The sequence below is a fragment of the Lissotriton vulgaris genome, chromosome 3_2 (assembly GCF_964263255.1).
Source record: "Lissotriton vulgaris chromosome 3_2, aLisVul1.2, whole genome shotgun sequence".
NCBI classification, from domain to species: Eukaryota; Metazoa; Chordata; class Amphibia; order Caudata; family Salamandridae; genus Lissotriton; species Lissotriton vulgaris.
In genome coordinates, this window is record NC_141690.1 from 268,563,365 (window position 1) to 268,577,213 (window position 13,849).

Here is a 13,849-nt window from a genome sequence, read left to right on the forward strand (position 1 = left end):
TCGAATATACTAAACTTGATAGTGAGTGCCAGCTAGCTCAGAGGTCACTAGAAGCTTTCTCGAATATACAAGAAGGGATTAGTTTCTGACAACCACATAACCATGACAACTTTGTTTCCCTAGAACTGGAACAAATATCTTCAGAGGGGTGGAAACAATAGATAACTATTTTACTCAGTCACTCGTGCATGCTTAGTTTCTACAGAGTTGCAGAGAAAATAGAGAGACGGGCGTTTCAATGAAAGGGGTTTATTGAACAGTCTTCTTTCTCATGCAAGAGAGGTGAACTGCTACAATCGTTAGACAGAATGCAAAGTATAATGCGTACAGCGTGAACAGTAATATTAAATAATACTGTAATAGCATTTTATGGTTTCTAAGTCATATAAAAATATATACATAAATAACACAGGCTAAAATACTCAACTGGTGCTTCTAAAGTACGCCTACCCCAATGTTCCTAACCTAAGTCTAGTACGAGGGAAGAAGTAAGTATGGTCTTTAGCATAGGTTTAGTTTTGCCAAGAATTTGCCAAAGGTTTCTCTAGGGTCTAATCAGCTCCATACCTTAGAATGAAGGAGGTTTGGTATCTCTGTCTCTGACTCGATTTCCCAACACCCCGCAAGGGGAGTCAGAAACACTGGAGCTGGAATCTCAGCAGAGGAGGACAGCTTCCGATCAGTGCGTCAGCTGGAGAGTCGGCTTCCTTTGGCAGTTGCTGTAGCGAGCTGCGTCAGGCAAGTAGGTAGTCGAACTGCACTGAACCACACCATGCTTTGCCATAGCAAGTGAAGGTATATTTATACCTTGAAGGTGTTTAGGAATACCACCTTTGACGTAAAGTCGGGCATATGAACGACATGAATAAACCCCTAAGGAATAGATGTTCTTGCATAATAAATGAGTTCTTGGAGAAATCAATATCCAGGCAAGGGGAAGTCCCTTCTGCTTAAGAGTCTGGTTTTCCAAGAAATCGTTGTGACGTTTGGTGAACGGATGGAAGTAGCTATGCCTGTATTTGGGTAGCATGGGCTATGCCTAAATAAGGGCTTGATTTCTGTGCCTATATAAGGGCAACACAAATTGTACCGATATAAGGGCAATATAAGGGCATGAATTGGGAAAATTCATTCAGAATCTAAAACGCTATACAACACTGCAAGGTGAAGGCCTTCGCCTGGTGAGTGTCCAAGGTTGCTCCTAAAAAAGTTCTGACTCTTGAGGGAATTTTGCCGAGACTTTGGAAGGTTAATGGAGAGACCCAAGGACTGGAAGAGAGAGAGTCATCTCTGAGTATGATTGTTTGCCACCACCAAGGATTTTGCTTTTATGAGACAATCGTCCAGATAAGGGTAGATTAAAATCCCTACCTGTCGTAGGTGAGCCGCCACAGATGCCAGGATCTTGATGAGCACTGAGGGCGCTGAACGAAGACCGAATGGTAAAATTCGGAATTTATAATCCATGCCAGCCACTCCGAAGCATAATAATTTCCTGTGCTCAGGGAAAATGGGGATATGAAAATAAGCGTCCTGAAGTTGTAAGATAGTCATGTAATCTTCTTGATTTACTAATTGAAGGACCTCCTGAAAAGATAACATATGAAAGGTTTGCTTTCTCAGGAATTTGTTGAGGCAACGAAGGTCCAAGATGGGACGCCATTCTCCTGATTTCTTTCTTATGAGGAAAAACCTTGAATAAATCCTGTTCCCCGCAGTACACCCAGTATCACTTTGATAGCTCTTTTGTGCAACATTATCTTTATCTGAGACAACAGTTTGTTTAGATGAGAGGGATGAGGACCTTGGGGTCAGTATATCTAAAACCCATCTTTCTGTTGTTATTGTTGACCATTCGGGGAGGAATAAGGGAATTCTTCCACCAAATTTGCTAGGATAGGTGGGAACTGTGGCTGGCACTAAGCGTTTGTTATTTATTTATTTATTTATTTATAAATTTATAAAGCGCCTGGTGACCCGGAGGCATCCCCGCGCTATAGAGCTGTGATATCCCAAGAGGAGGGGGGACCGGAGGATTATTTGGGGAATAAGAAAGTTTTTAGTTTTTTCCGGAAGAGGGCGTGGCAGGGTTCCAGACGCAAGTGGCGAGGCAGTGCGTTCCAGCCTGAGGAGGCTTTGACCGAAAAGCGACGGCCACCGGTCCGAGCCTTCTTAAATTTAGGGACGATGGCCAAATGCTCGTCGTCCGAGCGCAGTGCCCTAGGGGCTTTGTAGGGGGCGACAAGGTCTTTCAGGGCGGCAGGGCCGGCACCATTAATGAGTTTGTGACTGGTGCACATTGCCTTAAACTCAACTCGTTGGCGGACAGGGAGCCAGTGCAGGGCCTTGAGGGCTGATTTGGCAGAGGCTCTGGGGGGGAGGTCCATTATAATCCTTGCCGCGGCGTTTTGTGCCCGTTGGAGTTTGGCTAAGGTAAACTCCGGTGCACCGAGGTAGACGGCGTTGCTATAGTCGAGTCTGGCTAGGATGAGCCCTTGAACCAGCAGTTTCCTGGATATTGGAGGAAGGAGAGGGAGAATTTTTCGGGTTGACCGCAGGAGGCCAAAGCATGATCCAGCGGTCTTGGTTGCCTGGGTCTTCATGGTGAGGCTTGGTTCCAGCCAAACGCCTAGCGTTTTGACTTCTGACTTTGGAGTGGGTATCTCACCAAAGGTGTCCGGCCACACCGAAGCGGGGATTGATGACCATTTGTTGCCCAGGAGCATAATTTCGGTTTTAGAACCGTTCAATTTTAGGGAAGATTCGCACATCCAGGAGTAGATGTCTTGGAGGCAGTTCCGCAGGCTGTCTGGGTGTTTGTCCAGCTGGGAGAGGGAGACGACAAGTTGGGTGTCGTCAGCGTAGTTGACAATTTTGATCCCATAGGGGGTCACAACGTCTTCCAGGGGGGCCATGTAAACATTAAACAGGGTGGGACTAAGCGAGGACCCCTGCGGGACTCCACATGTGAGTGGAAAAGGGTCTGAGCGAGAGTTGCCGTCCCACACCTGAAATGAACGGCCTGATAGGAAGGAGTTAATCCAGGCGTGTGCTGAGCCCACAATTCCTGCCCTGGCCAGGCGATGTAGAAGGACACGGTGATCCACCGTGTCAAAGGCGGCACTGAGGTCCAGGAGGATCACTGCCACTGATCCTCCTGAATCCAGAATGCGCCTTGATTCCTCAATGACGGAGAGGAGGGCTGTGTCCGTGCCCTGGCCGGGCCTAAAGCCAGTTTGAGATGGGCGCAGGATTTTGTTGGTCTCAAGGAATTGGGAGAGTTGGGAATTAACTAGTTTCTCCGCCATCTTGCTGATGCAGGGAAGGAGTGATATGGGTCTATAGTTAGACATATTGTCAGGATTCAGATGGGGTTTCTTTAGCAGGGCTTTGACAACCGCATTTTTCAAGTTGGGCGGCACTGTGCCTTGGCGCAAGGAGATGTTAATGAGATCCCTGATGGTGGAGGCTATGCTGGGGGCGGCAGCTTTTAATAGTCTGGCCGGGGCTGGGTCAAGAGGAGAGCCGCTTTTCATTTTGGCTAACGTGGCGGAGACCTCAATGAGGGAGGTTGCTCTAAAGGAGGACAGCCGTGGGCTGTTGATACAGACCTCAGTATCAGTGGAGATGTGGGGGGTGATGCTGGGGAGAGAGTCCAATATTCGCGAGATTTTAGAGTCGAAGAAGGAGGCAAAGTCATTACTTCTGTCTGGGGGGGCATGGGAAACGGTGGGTGCTGATGGAATGTTGAGGAGTTCTTTGACAATCAGGTACGCTTCTTTTGTGGAATTGGTGGCGTTTTGTATTCTGTTGTCATAGAATCCTGCCTTAGCAAGTTTGAGAGCTGATTTGTAGCGTCTAACTGCACTATTGTAGAGGTCTTTGTTACTGTGGAGCCAGTCCTTTCTCCACTGCCTCTCGGCCTTTTTGCACTCTTTGCGTAGATCCCTGAGGTCAGGAGTATACCAGGGGGCCTGGCCTTTTATCCTGTTTTTGATCTCCCGATTTTTTATGGGGATAAGATTATCGAGAGTGGAGGATATCCAGTCTCTGACTTGGGAGTCGGCGGTGGAGGGGTCCTCAGAAAGACTGGGGGTCGAAGCGTCCAGGGCTGTGGACCAATCCTCCACCGAGAGTCTGGCCCACGCTCTGTCTCTGGTGAAGGTGGGGGGTTTTTGAGGCTTTTTGAAAGCTCCAGGGAGATGGGTCGTGACTAGAAAGTGGTCCGTCCACGGGAGGGGTTGAGAGTTAATGAAAAGGAGGGAAGGGATGTTGGAAAACACCGGGTCGAGAAGGTGCCCTTTCGTGTGAGTTGGTTCAGAGTTGGCGAGAAGCAGACCCAAGGCCGCTAGGTCGTCAATAAAGTCGGTTGCCCCAGTGTCAAGGGGATCCTCGAGATGGATGTTTAGGTCGCCTGTTATAAGGAAGTTAGGTGTCAGGTGTGCCGCGGAGGAAACGGTTTCCAGGAGGGCGGCTGTGAAGGGGCCAGAGTGGCCGGGCGGCCGATACACCAGAAGGCCTGACAGGGAGTTCGTCGAAGACAGCTGAATCGTGAAGAGGCAGCTCTCTGAGTCTTGGATCGCGCAGTCTTTGGATCGACAGATAAAGTGGTCCCTGTGGATAATGGCTAATCCACCTCCTCTACCTAGGGGACGGGGTTGAGACATGATGAGGAAGCCCGGGGGGAGAGCTAGGACGACGTCAGCGTTGGAATGCTCCGTAATCCAGGTTTCTGTGAGGAAAAGTATGTCCAGTTTAAGGTCGACAATAAGATGGTTGATAAGCAGGGCATGTTTGGGAAGTGATCTGCAGTTAAGGGTCGAGATTTTAAGGACAGGGGGAGGGACGGGGGGTTTTGGAAGGGAGAGATTGCCTGGTTTGCATTTGTCACAGCGGCGAAAAGGGACAGTGGGGTCGTGTAGTGCCAGGCATGAGCTGTTTTTAGTGGGTCTAAGGCTGAGGAGCTCTCTGCGGGAATAGCTTACCTTAGAGGCGGCTGGGACAGGCATATAGTCTGGCCCTAGGCCCGGTCGTGCGCGGACGGGCGCAGACGGGCTTGCCTTAGGCGCGCCTTCGGCGCGCAAACGGCGCTCCCGCTGCGCTCGTCCGCTGCGCTGGAATGGCCGACACATTTGTAGTAGATGTTAAGGGCGTGGCCTCGCAGTGGGCGTGGCTTCGCCTTCGACCGCGCTGGCGGTGTGGGCGTTTTCCTCTCAGGCAGCGTGGGCTCGCTGTGTTTTGGAGGGTCTAGGAGGGCAGGCTGAGCGCTTGACTGCAGCGCTTCTGCTCAGGGGAGCTTCGTGGTCAGTTACCGAAATTAAAAACAACAGTAAGTGAAAAATAGTGGTGACAGAGTTAAAATACAATTTTTTGATGCAGCGTGCTAACCTCCGGCTTTCCGCCTCAGAGGGAGTATAATCAGAAGTGGGTGTTGCGCTCTCGGGAGCGTTTAAGTAGTCCGGTGGGCGTGGCCTCGCAGTGGGCGTGGCTACGCCTTCGACCGCGCTGGCGGTGTGGGCGTTTTCCTCTCAGGCAGCGTGGGCTCGCTGTGTTTTGGAGGGTCTAGGAGGGCAGGGTGAGCGCTTGACTGCAGCGCTTCTGCTCAGGGGAGCTTCGTGGTCAGTTACCGAAATTAAAAACAACAGTAAGTGAAAAATAGTGGTGACAGAGTTAAAATACAATTTTTTGATGCAGCGTGCTAACCTCCGGCTTTCCGCCTCAGAGGGAGTATAATCAGAAGTGGGTGTTGCGCTCTCGGGAGCGTTTAAGTAGTCCGGTGGGCGTGGCCTCGCAGTGGGCGTGGCTTCGCCTTCGACCGCGCTGGCGGTGTGGGCGTTTTCCTCTCAGGCAGCGTGGGCTCGCTGTGTTTTGGAGGGTCTAGGAGGGCAGGCTGAGCGCTTGACTGCAGCGCTTCTGCTCAGGGGAGCTTCGTGGTCAGTTACCGAAATTAAAAACAACAGTAAGTGAAAAATAGTGGTGACAGAGTTAAAATACAATTTTTTGATGCAGCGTGCTAACCTCCGGCTTTCCGCCTCAGAGGGAGTATAATCAGAAGTGGGTGTTGCGCTCTCGGGAGCGTTTAAGTAGTCCGGTGGGCGTGGCCTCGCAGTGGGCGTGGCTACGCCTTCGACCGCGCTGGCGGTGTGGGCGTTTTCCTCTCAGGCAGCGTGGGCTCGCTGTGTTTTGGAGGGTCTAGGAGGGCAGGGTGAGCGCTTGACTGCAGCGCTTCTGCTCAGGGGAGCTTCGTGGTCAGTTACCGAAATTAAAAACAACAGTAAGTGAAAAATAGTGGTGACAGAGTTAAAATACAATTTTTTGATGCAGCGTGCTAACCTCCGGCTTTCCGCCTCAGAGGGAGTATAATCAGAAGTGGGTGTTGCGCTCTCGGGAGCGTTTAAGTAGTCCGGTGGGCGTGGCCTCGCAGTGGGCGTGGCTTCGCCTTCGACCGCGCTGGCGGTGTGGGCGTTTTCCTCTCAGGCAGCGTGGGCTCGCTGTGTTTTGGAGGGTCTAGGAGGGCAGGCTGAGCGCTTGACTGCAGCGCTTCTGCTCAGGGGAGCTTCGTGGTCAGTTACCGAAATTAAAAACAACAGTAAGTGAAAAATAGTGGTGACAGAGTTAAAATACAATTTTTTTGATGCAGCATGCTAACCTCCGGCTTTCCGCCTCAGAGGGAGTATTATCAGAAGTTTTAAACAATGAAAAATGCTCGATCTTACTGCTGCTCCCGGCTGTGCCTCAGGAGATTGCAAAGCTATCTGCGCGCTATCGGTTCAGCACGTTTTTATACCTTTGTAAAGGGGGCGTGGCCTCGAGTGGGCGTGTCCAATCAGGGCAAGGGGAGTACAGCTGGCGGGAAAAACGGCGATTTCGCCCTAAGCAGCGCTCGTTTCCCAGCAAGAGAGAGTTCCTGCACACAGTAATCGTGTGTCAGGCAGGGTGAGTGGGTTAAAAACAGAGTGAATTTTACAGTTTTAAACAATGAAAAATGCTCGATCTTACTGCTGCTCCCGGCTGTGCCTCAGGAGATTGCAAAGCTATCACTGTTTCTTAGTGTTCTCTCTGCCTCTAAAGGCAGTCATACCTCTATAGTGCTTGTAGGAACCTGCAGGAGGTTGCTTGTAGGACTGCTGTTGTTGTGATGATGATGAATATCGAGATTGACCTAGATACGGTTGGTACTGTGTTTATTGATTATAACCTCCCCGAAAGGAGGACGAGCCATGTCCTCTGGCTCCACGAAAAGGCTCTCACTTGAACTGCATTGTGCCTAGAGCATTTGCAGTATCTGTATCCTTTTTAACAGCTTGTATCGCTCGTCAATGTGGTGACCAAATAAGAATTCAACATCCTAAGGCATACCGATTATTTTTGTCAGAACTTCTTGTGGGAAAGAAGTAGCTCTTAACCAACCCCGTCATCTCAGGATCCCCACCCCAGCCAATTGACGGAAACCTCCACAGCGCAGTCAATAATCTCAGCAGATGTCCTTTCTCCCGCCTGAATAATTCTCTTTGCCTCAGCCTTCGAGTTCTCCGCAACCTTTCAATAAAAGGCAAAATGTCTGACTACATTTGGCGGTCGTACCTGCTCAGAATAGCAAGAGAGTTGGCCGCTCTAACAGTGGTTGCTGGCATGGTGGAGAGTTTTTTACCAATAGAGTCAAGATGTCTTCCGTCTCTATCAGGATGAGCAGACTGGGTAGAAGCAGGATTTCTGGTATGACATTGAGCAGCTTGTGAAACTACCGAATCCGGCTTAGGTTGTCCTATAAAGCAGGCAAACAAGTTGTCCGGCGCCTTATACTTTTTCTCCAATTTAGGTAAGACTGCTGGAATTGAGGCTGGTGTTCTCATTACATTTAGGCCTTCCGCCCATATAAAATCACCTATGGGGATTGAGTGAATCTGTCTTTTGGTCTGTTCCTTAGAATCGTAAAGAAAACAATCAGCTTGTTTGGTTACCATGGGAAGCTGAAACCTTTTTGCCGCTCTCTCTCCATAAGGGTATGAAAACCCCCTATATCTTTGGGTGGCGAATCTAGCAGCGGTAGGGTGGAAGGAGAGGGTGTTTGTATTTGGTAGTCGTCCCACTCGTTAGGTAGTGATACCTCGTCCAGTGTGCCCATCTCTCTCTCTTTATCAGTGGTATGATGCTCCTGATCTTCGTTGACGGAGCTTCTTTTTGAGGAGACGGAACCATCTCTAGATGTTGGTTTTTATTTTAGAGGCTGTAGAAGGAGTAAAGGGCACAGATTGACCCTTGTGAGAAGCTGACTCCTTTTTAGAAGAAGAGGAAAAAGAAGGCTGTTCATAAGATTTTAAAGTGTGGTGATGTTTCTTCAGCACCGTAACACCTTTAGGGGACACCAACTCTGCCTCACTTGCCCTCTTTTTAAAAGCAGTAGTTTTGAGGGAGGTATCACTGTCCTCAACAGACAGAGGATTGTCTTTCGTTTTCAACTTCTGTAGCCACAGAAGACGACGTCCTTCTCTATTTCTCAGATTCTGTTGAGAGAAAGTTCTGCAAATTTTACAGTCTCTCACCTGATGATCAGGGTGAAGGCAGTAGATACACTTCTTTTGGGGATCATCCGAATGAAGTCTGAGTTTCCCACAAGAGTCAAAATGCCTGAAAAGAGGTCTCTGAAGAAGACATGCTGATCTGAAGATGAGAAAAAGTGTAGTAGGCCAAAGAGAACGTACTGAGCAGAGCTCAGGGAGACTCACTTCACACGACTTGTGGTAGAAAATCTGAGAGCCTGGAGCCTCTGTGGAGAGGGTCCCAGGGGTGCTGTCGTCTGACTGGCTGGAGGTTGGACCACTCCTAATGACTAGGACGAGATATTAAAGTCAATGTTTTTTCTCTATTAACTTTAATGCTTTTTATGTACCGTGGTACTCCCAATTTGACGAATAGGAATGATTCAAGCATGTGAATCTATGAACGATACCCTAGGACTGGAGAACTGCGCCACAGCTTTGAAAATATAGCACCATTCTGCACTCTGCCCTTCATGCAATGCAGAGCAGCAACCTCACTTGCCACGCTGCGCTGCGCTGCGTTGCGTGAAATGTTAATTAAAATGTCCCTGTTCCCCTGAGCCTGTGCAGTATTACAAACTTGGTGCAAAGAGGCGGAGCACAGTCACTGAGCCCACAAGAGTGCCCCTTGGAAGGGGGAATGGGAATCCTAGGGACCACCAGGCATCCCCTGCACAGTGAATCCAGCGTTATCCAGAAAGGCCCGCCCTGCGGATAGGACGCACACAGACTCCGTGCGCGCTGTTTGTAATACGGATCTAGATTGTCATTGATTCTGGCTGTTTATCAGATTCTTATGATCTTCAAGAAAGACGGTTGCACAGTGTCTCAGCTCTACACCCTTCATTGGGGCAGATTCACACTTTCCAACAGTCCTCCTGGAAATGTTCTGTCAATTTTGAATTACAGCCATGGAAAGGGGTTTCATCAAGTGTAATTGGACAGAGCATACAATTCTGGATGGAAATATCACCTGGCATGAGAACAATTGATCTCTCTTTATTTTCTTTGAAAGGATGTGTCTCCCTTTGGAAGCCCCTTCACCCCAGCAGTTTTGGAGGCTTTCCCTCCCCCCTAAGGGAGAAGAGCAAACCATCTTCTAATTTAACGTTCAAAGGACAGGATTTTATCCAACAGAATAGAGGAGCCATCCTGATAGCCTCCTGTCTGTCACATTCAGAGATGACCCCCGGCCAGCGGTCCAGCATCACAGCCTTCCATTCGAGGTCGCAAGGGTGGTGGACGGCTGCTGTTAGATTGGACTGCCGTCCACAAACGTTAACATTAATTTGTATTTTCAAAAACAAACTCCTAAAGTGGGAGTTTGTTTTTGAAAACCCAAAAACCAAGGATCCCCACACCGTGGGAGTTTTCTGGCAGAGTGTGGGGGACATTATTGTTTTCTTCTGTTCCTCACTGCCAGGTTGGGGAAACAAGCATTAGAAATGCAATAGGTCTCGCAGCATTAGAGTTAGTGCTTTTAGAATTGTTTATGGGTTTTTTTGTAAATCTTTAGCATGAGGTTGAGGGTGAGTGAGGGTGAGGGGTTGAGGGTGAGTGAGGGTGAGGCTGAGGGGTTGAGGGTGAGGGTGAGTGAGGGTGAGTGAGGTGTTGAGGGTGAGTGAGGGTGAGGGGTTGAGGGTGGGTGAGGGGTTGAGGGTGAGTGAGGGTGAGGGAGTGAGGGTGAGGGTGAGTGAGGGTGAGTGAGGGTGAGTGAGGGTGAGGGTGAGTGAGGGTGAGTGTGGGTGAGGGATTGAGGGTGAGGGGTTGAGGGTGAGTGAGGGTGAGGGGTTGAGGGTGAGTGAGGGTGAGGGGTTGAGGGTGAGTGAGGGTGAGTGAGGGTGAGGGGTTGAGGGTGAGGGGTTGAGGGTGAGTGAGGGTGAGTGAGGGTGGGTGAGGGTGGGTGAGGGTGGGTGAGGGTGGGTGAGGGTGGGTGAGGGTGAGTGAGGGTGAGTGAGGGTGAGGGTGAGTGAGGGTGAGTGAGGGTGAGTGAGAGTGAGGGTGAGTGAGAGTGAGGGTGAGTGAGAGTGAGGGTGAGTGAGAGTGAGGGTGAGTGAGAGTGAGGGTGAGTGAGGGTGAGTGAGAGTGAGTGAGAGTGAGTGAGGGTGAGTGAGAGTGAGTGAGGGTGAGTGAGTGAGGGTGAGTGAGGGAGGGTGAGGGTGGGTGAGGGTGTCACAATTTTTCCGTCTTCCTATTCCTGCTTTACCCCTTGTGTGCAGCCATGTCCTAAGGCAGAGTAAGTGCAGGGGAGAGTGGGTGTGGACGAATTTATTTGGCATGTCTGCAGAGCACATTACCTCCTGCACCTCGTGTATATGGAGAGTGCAATCTGTTGTCACTAAATGTGCTATTTGATGGTAAAAATGAAGTGTGCTGGGGCAGCTGTGTGCCAAAGGCTCCTAAAGAGCTTCAGATGGATATATTTGCTTTTGTGCGGTGCTTTTGCAGAACGGCAACTGTTAAACCAACAGGTTCCCAAACCTTTGACTGCGATTTCTTCAGAAGTGCTGGTCCCTTTGTGTTCTGTTTTCTTACGTTTCAGTGTTTGCAGCACTCTGTTTCAGTCAAGTAATGGCCGTCAGCCAGGCAGGATTAGATGAGGCCCGGGGGTGACATTCCTGTGCGGTTTGGGGTTTAATCGCGTCATTGTTGTCTCCATCGCGGCCATCAGAAGCACAGATATTTCTGCTCGCCATTGGAGCCGGCTCCGACATGGAGATCAAAGCAAGGTGGGGGGAGGAAGCAGAGGGGGCGCCCGAATGCAGCATTGTAACACGGCGGGCAGGGGAGGGGGCGGGCAGGGGAGGGGGCGGAGAGGGGAGAGGTGCGACACGGCAGGAAGACGGAAGGAAGAGAGGGGAGGGGGTGGAGAAATGTAAGTGCAGGGGAGAGTGGGTGTGGACGAATTTATTTGGCATGTCTGCAGAGCACATTACCTCCTGCACCTCGTGTATATGGAGAGTGCAATCTGTTGTCACTAAATGTGCTATTTGATGGTAAAAATGAAGTGTGCTGGGGCAGCTGTGTGCCAAAGGCTCCTAAAGAGCTTCAGATGGATATATTTGCTTTTGTGCGGTGCTTTTGCATAACGGCAACTGTTAAACCAACAGGTTCCCAAACCTTTGACTGCGATTTCTTCAGAAGTGCTGGTCCCTTTGTGTTCTGTTTTCTTACGTTTCAGTGTTTGCAGCACTCTGTTTCAGTCAAGTAATGGCCGTCAGCCAGGCAGGATTAGATGAGGCCCGGGGGTGACATTCCTGTGCGGTTTGGGGTTTAATCGCGTCATTGTTGTCTCCATCGCGGCCATCAGAAGCACAGATATTTCTGCTCGCCATTGGAGCCGGCTCCGACATGGAGATCAAAGCAAGGTGGGGGGAGGAAGCAGAGGGGGCGCCCGAATGCAGCATTGTAACACGGCGGGCAGGGGAGGGGGCGGGCAGGGGAGGGGGCGGAGAGGGGAGAGGTGCGACACGGCAGGAAGACGGAAGGAAGAGAGGGGAGGGGGTGGAGAAATGTAAGTGCAGGGGAGAGTGGGTGTGGACGAATTTATTTGGCATGTCTGCAGAGCACATTACCTCCTGCACCTCGTGTATATGGAGAGTGCAATCTGTTGTCACTAAATGTGCTATTTGATGGTAAAAATTAAGTGTGCTGGGGGAAACAAAAAAGAAGCCGGAGGGAAGAGAGGGGAGGGGGGAGGAGAGCGAAAGGATCGGAGACACGGCGGGTAAAATAAAAAAAGCCGGAGGGAAGAGAGGGGAGGGGGGAGGAGAAATGCGACACGGCGGGAAGGGGAGGGGGCGGAACGGGGGCGGAGAGGGGAGAGAGAGAGTAGGCAAGGGTAAACAAACACGGACGTGCACGCGCCCGTGACTTTTAAGGTCAATGCGCATGCGCATAAGCTTAATGCGCATGCGCATTGACCTTAAAAGTCACGGGCACTGCAAGGAATCGCCACGATTCCTTGCAGTTAGATAAAGAGTCGATGAGCCCCTATAGTCTCGCTTGCTCGATGCGCATGCGCATCGACAGGCGAGACCTAAAAACAGGGGGCATTACTCTGCCCCCCTCAATAGTGCAGCCAGTCTAATGCCCTCCTCTGACGCCCCATGCCCAGTGGGCCATCAGAGGAAAGTGTCTGTCAATGGAGGCAACAGATGCTCCGTCCACAGCAAACCTCTGGCCCCACTTCTGTACATTAGGCGCGAGGAAGGAGCGCTAGGCTATGATACAGGCCATGTGTATATATCTGAGCACGTGCACTGGTGCAGCTCGACTTACTTTCCTGTGATTATCACCAACAAATGTTTCACTTCTTATTTAAAAAGCAGAGGAAGGCAGCTACATTCAGAAATACAGAATTGTGCATCTTGTGATGGATAATAAACATAAAGGGGCACATTATCAAGCCTGTGCGCTAAAATTATCGCCGCTTTATCGGCCGAAAACGGCCGATAAAGCGGCGATAATTTTAGCGCACAGGCTTGATAATATGCCCCAAAGTTCCAATAGCGCATCGAAGCTAAACAGCACACCCTGTACAGCTCTACTCGAGGGTGGAAAGTGCTGCAGAAGTGCTTGGTTAGTGTCATTGGAAGAAAATTAGGGCCCGCAGTTTGGACTGGAAAGGAAATTCACCCCGTCCTTCCTCACGTGACCCCTCCTCTTTGTTTTCTCTCCCGCTCTCTCTGTCTTCCCCGCTCTCTCCCTCTCTCCCTCCCTCCTCTCCACCTCCCCTCTCTCCTGGTTCTTCCACCCTGCAGTGGAGAGACACGTATTCTACAGCCCCAGGGCGCAGAGCTGTGCTGGTCTCCGAGAAGATGGTCACGGGTCTTCCCAGAATGCTCCAGTCTCTCTTCTGAAAACCTCTCTCTGCCTCCATCCAGGTAAAAGGTTTTTCATTCTGTTTCAACATGTTCTGTCTCTGTGTCTCTCTCAAGGTAAACAGGTTTAACTCCCTTGTTTCAGTGTGTTGTGGTCCATGAAATCCTGGACTGACCTTCATGTGTTTGGGTTCAGCCTTGTCAGTGTGCCTCACTGTGGGAGGGTAGATGCTGAAAGTCAGGGCGCTGGGTGAAGACGCAGGGATGATTTAGACCTGGGTAGTGGTGATAAATGTAGACCGAAACAATGTCTGACTTTAATGTAGTGTCCAAAAGGACATTTACAAAAAAGTTATCTCTTTGGGAGCTAATTTTCTAACTCTATCTCTCTGTACCTGTCTCTCCCTCCTCCCCTCCTCTATCTCTCTATACCTGTTTCTCCCTCTGCTTCCCTATATCTCTCTTTACCTGTCTCTCCTTCCTCCC

General features: G+C 50.2%; 1 protein-coding gene across 2 annotated transcripts in view; it reads left to right on the top strand.

The window, feature by feature from the left end:
- LOC147725657 (zinc-binding protein A33-like) overlaps positions 1–13,849 on the top strand; it is a 108,040-nt gene that overhangs the window by 26,349 nt on the left and 67,842 nt on the right. For both annotated transcript variants that reach the window (XM_086964564.1, XM_086964563.1), the window contains exon 3: positions 13,304–13,426. In XM_086964564.1, the coding sequence (XP_086820690.1) occupies positions 13,304–13,426 (123 nt within the window). The remainder of the gene's footprint in view (positions 1–13,303; positions 13,427–13,849) is intronic.